At 35.1% G+C, this 4,663-nt stretch overlaps 1 protein-coding gene across 1 annotated transcript; it reads right to left on the bottom strand.

Moving 5' to 3' along the window:
* Nucleotides 1-750: 750 nt before the first annotated feature.
* Nucleotides 751-4,364, bottom strand: LOC127938996 (gap junction epsilon-1 protein-like). Its single transcript, XM_052535965.1, has 3 exons — nt 4,183-4,364; nt 3,078-3,260; nt 751-2,046 (listed from the first exon to the last, which is right to left on the bottom strand). Exons 1-3 carry the CDS (start codon nt 4,210-4,212, stop codon nt 1,645-1,647), a joined length of 615 nt encoding a protein of 204 aa, XP_052391925.1. The 5' UTR covers nt 4,213-4,364; the 3' UTR covers nt 751-1,644.
* Between the last annotated feature and the right edge of the window lie 299 nt (nt 4,365-4,663).

The following is a 4,663-nucleotide window of genomic DNA, read 5'->3' as shown; positions in this document are numbered from 1 at the left end:
GCGCAGCCACACCTCCATAGGCGAGGAGGAGTAGGAAATGACAAACATATCAGTGGTGACCGATCAGTGGTGGTGACTTTTATTCTGCTTAAAAGACATATTGGCTTACATACACAGCAATGTTTCAAAGTTTTGTCTGTTTAGTAATAATATATTTTAAGGTGTAATTTGTCATTTATTTGTCATACTACAATCATTGTTTTAGTTAGTTATAGGCTATATTTACACGAATTAAAAGTCATAAAGTAACTGTTTTGCTGCTTTTATTCCGTTATGTATTTCTTCAAATGTATTTGGATTTAAGTATTATAATAATCAACAGTTTTCTTTTTATATGTTGTACAGTGCAACTTGTACAAAGTATCCCTGTATCTTTAATGTACAGCATTAATGTAACTGTCATAAAAGGGCCCCTCATAAAGTGTTAATTCCTGTTATCCAACAACAGACAATTTTTTAAATTGTATTACCATTATATGTGTGTGATTATCACTGATACTGAAAGATATATATACAGTTTATTTATTTATTTTTACCACTTTTGCCACATCGAAACTTCAAAAACATTGGGACAGAAAGCCCAAGGATTCACAAGCAGATCTGTTTATTCTGACCTAGATTGATAATACATTATGGCAGTCTTAAATGTGTGTGTGTGTGTATATATATATATATATATATATATATATATATATATATATATATATATATATATATATATATATATATATATATATATATATATATATAAAACCAGTATAAATGATCAGTTCTATACACATGGTACAAAAGCTATTACTCAAATAGCTGTGGTGTTGAAACAGTGGGAAGGCCACTGTGGGAAGATGTGCAGGCCAGACAAGCTGTCAGATCTCCTCGGATGTTTCATTTATGCATAAATCGTATCCTTATAATACATAGTTACCCGCTGACACAAAATAATAGATCACAGTATGCCATTTTGTACCTGAGATGAAACACTTAGCTGAGAATAATAACAAAAGTTGGATGGATGTCTGATAAAAATGTACAGATACAGATACTAAAACCACACAAGATAATTGTCAAATTGACATAAACTAGATGGAAATCAACAGCTGATGAATGAACTATCAATGTGCATGATTGTAAGTAGAGACCATGGACCTTTCAATAATGTTTTTAGATACTGATGCACTGTTGCATGTAATTATTCTTCCTTAAGAAGAATCAATCTTAGTTGAAATTGAAATCAAATAATATTTGGCAAAATAGTACGTGCATGTTGTGTAATACTGCAATATAAGTATAAATCTAAATCTGAAAATAATATTGCAGAGATAATATTTAAAGCCAAATAGCTCATACAAGTCAAAAAGAAAAGAAAAAAAGAGTTTCTCCTGCTAGATAGGTGCTTTTTTAGGCTTAAAAAATCTGAAAAGCTAAAAAGATTAATGAGTCCCTTGCCATAAATTAGACATGTTTTCTTTTGATTATTCCAAAAAAGGAATAATAGGCTGTCTTGTTTTAAAAAGCATGTATTTCTGTGTCTACCACCAGAAAATGCAGAGGTATGTGGGTTTATGTCCTGTCTGTCATTCAGAGACCCACAGAAAACAGAAAACAAACAATGTTTAAGTATCACTCAAAACACTTTCTAAATTCTCAAGTCACTGGCTGGTTTAAATAACCAAGTCTTCGGAACAGAATCTCAAAAATCTCAGCGATACAGAGGAGTATGGTGATGACGGTAAAGGTGTACATCGCACTGAGGAAGATAGTCTTCTCAAAGTGTTCAGGGACCATACACTTTGAGATGCTGAAGATCTTTGCAAGGGCACTGACATCGCACATATAAAGAGGATCAACCAGGAACCCAAAAAGGTGGCTCTGAAGCCAGAATGCTAAAACTTCCAGGATTATTCTCAACAGGACAGAGATGATGTAAAAGATTGTGGACACTGGCCGCTGAAGGATCTCATCCTGGTCTATATTTTTACAGGCAGCATAAAGATGAAACACAGCTCCAGGCACCAAGACAGTGACTAGCTGCAATGCCCAGAATACCTACAAAACAAAAACAAAACAGCTTAATTTTTGTCCTTTTCTGTCTTTAGGTTTGTTTGTTTGTTTTTCCACTTTTGTCCTTTTGCGCAGTAGTATGTTTTTTATTCACGTTTCCACCAAAGAATTAAAATAGATAATAGGCCATAACACATCTTCGCAATCATCTTGTCACACTCATATAGTAGAAAACTTGAACAAATAGTTCACCCAAAAGTGAAAATACGCTGACATTTTAGTCACCCTCATGCCATCAAAGATGTAGATGAGTTTATTTCTTCATTTGAATACATTTGGAGAAATGTAATATTGCATCACTTGCTCGCCAACGAATCCTCTGCAGTGAATGGGTGCCGTCAGAATGATAATTCAAACAGCTGATAAAAACATCACAATGTTCCATAAGTATTCCACACAGCTACAGTCCTTTAATACATTGTCTTGTGAATTAAAACGTTTTTAATACTTGTGTGGTTTTCTTGTGGATTATTGTGATATTTTTATCAGCTGTTTTGAATCTTATTCACTGCAGAGGATCCATTGGTGAGCAAGTGATGCTGAATTTCTCCAAATCAGGTAAATCGACCGAGAAACAAACTCTTCTACATCTTGGATGCCCTGTGGGTAAGTCAGTCTTTCAGCAAATTTTCAATGAGCTATTCCTTCAGTTTATTTCAGTGGAAGGGACAGATAAGTAAGCTTCAAATCTTAAAGTTACTAGGACAGGGTTTTTTTTTACATCTATGTTTTGGTTATTGGGTATACGAAATAGTTTTTTTTTTAAGATACAGTAGGTTGCCAGATACCTCAACTAAAAATCTTGCATGTTTAGTTTCATGTTTAGATCAGTAAAAATGAATTAATGATATAATAAAAAGCTATTAGCTTCTCAGAATTAATCTTTTATTTGGGGGGGGGGGGGGGGTTCTTCCCAATTCTTTTTACAGGATTAATCACTTTTACATGTCATTTCATGCATGTTTTGATACCACAATAGCAGGTTATTAACTCAAAACATTTTCAAGCACTTTTACCTGAGGTGTTATAGGCCTGAACTGGTTGTAACAGTAAAGGTTTATTTCCCTTTTGTCTGGATCACAGCTGAAGTGGAGGGCCTCATTGCCATAGACAGCGAATCCAAGGACTCCAAGGAAAAATGTACGCACAGAGCCAAAAAACAGTGTGTGGAACTGGCCTATCACTGTTGGAGGCCTGAGCTGAAATATGCAATGAAAAGATTATAACACACAAATGCAAGACCAGACATGCGTCAACTAAAATCATGTTTATAATAAATTTTTCTAATTTTGCATATAAAGATAAAACTTTACATTACATACTTACACATCCTTCATAAAAGTTTTTGATGTAGTTTAATGACATATTTTGACTTCACAACTTTGCATCATTAACTTGTCACCATCATTGCCAGTCTTCTAGCCTCAGGCAGAGGCAGATGGCATTTGCGACCTTTCGCTTTAGAAACCCCTTGTCAATGCATTCTCTTTTTATCCGCAGTGCCTTCATCAATTTACTCACTCAGTGCAAAAAAAAAAAAAAAAAAAAAACCGACCAAAAACAAAAAAGAAAAATAACAAAGGCCACAGGACATGTGGTCAGCCCATAGGCTAATCCCTATTCAACTCTGTCAGCGAAAAAACAACTCTTGTATCTCACAATAGAAAAGAGCAACCGTGACAATTGCAATGAAATGCAATTGTATCACTGGGCAGATCACATAATGTAAAACAACAATTAACAAATAACTAAAATTACTAAGCAGAACTTAAACAGGCTTTTCAAATCAATGTAATAAATGGCATTTAAGACAAGTGCATTTTGCAAAACAATGTCAAAACAAAGGATGTCTGTGTAATGTTATCTAGTGATTTTGAGACTCTTTAAAACACCTGTAGACCAGGTACTGATGTATATACCTGTACAATTTTCGTTCTTTATTACATATAATTTCTATATACTATATAGCTATACATCTATATAATTTAATTGCTATAGGCCTAGTGAAAGTTTCTCTAGACTTACCCGCATTCTCTCTTCTCTAAAACTACAGCACGAGTAACGTTCTCACGGTAGGAAACGTTTCACAAGCGTTAAATCGTCTATTAAAAATCCACACACCAACCGTAATCCAGGCGGAGTGCTGTTCATCCCCCTTCTTAAATCAGAACCGAGGTCCTGCTCTCATGTCACTGCGTCCCGAGGGAAAGACAGACCTGCTGGAAAAGCGCATGTTGGGGGCGCCTTTCTGACGGCAAGCTTTTCGAGTCATAAACCAGAGAGCAAACAGACAGGCGAGGCATCAAAGAAACGTAGGAAAGAATAGATCATTATGGCCACAGAGGCCACAGAGATGCTAATTACCGAAATAAGAGTGCCGGGGTCTGGCGGTCATACGGTCATTGTGCACGTGGTGCACACGCAAGCATAGCTGTCAATCAAAGTGATGCTTCATATATGACCATGCTTGATTGTTTTGTTAGCTCACAGAGATTATTGCATAATGGATGACTCTATAATATGAGTTTATATAAGCGCAAAATGGTCTGTTTAAAGCAGTATTTCTGAGAATAAAAAGTGATTTATAAAAAAAAAATAGAAA

Source organism: Carassius gibelio, chromosome A20 (genome assembly GCF_023724105.1).
Source record: "Carassius gibelio isolate Cgi1373 ecotype wild population from Czech Republic chromosome A20, carGib1.2-hapl.c, whole genome shotgun sequence".
Taxonomy (NCBI): Eukaryota; Metazoa; Chordata; class Actinopteri; order Cypriniformes; family Cyprinidae; genus Carassius; species Carassius gibelio.
This window is presented reverse-complemented; position numbering and strand designations above follow the sequence as displayed.

Bases quoted from the DNA above. Each gene is read 5' to 3' on its own strand.
- LOC127938996 (XM_052535965.1), bottom strand. From the start codon at position 4,212: ATGAACAGCACTCCGCCTGGATTACGGTTG. The intron at 3,261-4,182 runs GTGTGTGGATTT...TGCATATTTCAG, and splicing joins CTCCGCCTGGATTACGGTTG to CTCAGGCCTCCAACAGTGAT. The intron at 2,047-3,077 runs GTAAAAGTGCTT...TTTGTTTTGTAG, and splicing joins TCAGGCCTATAACACCTCAG to GTATTCTGGGCATTGCAGCT.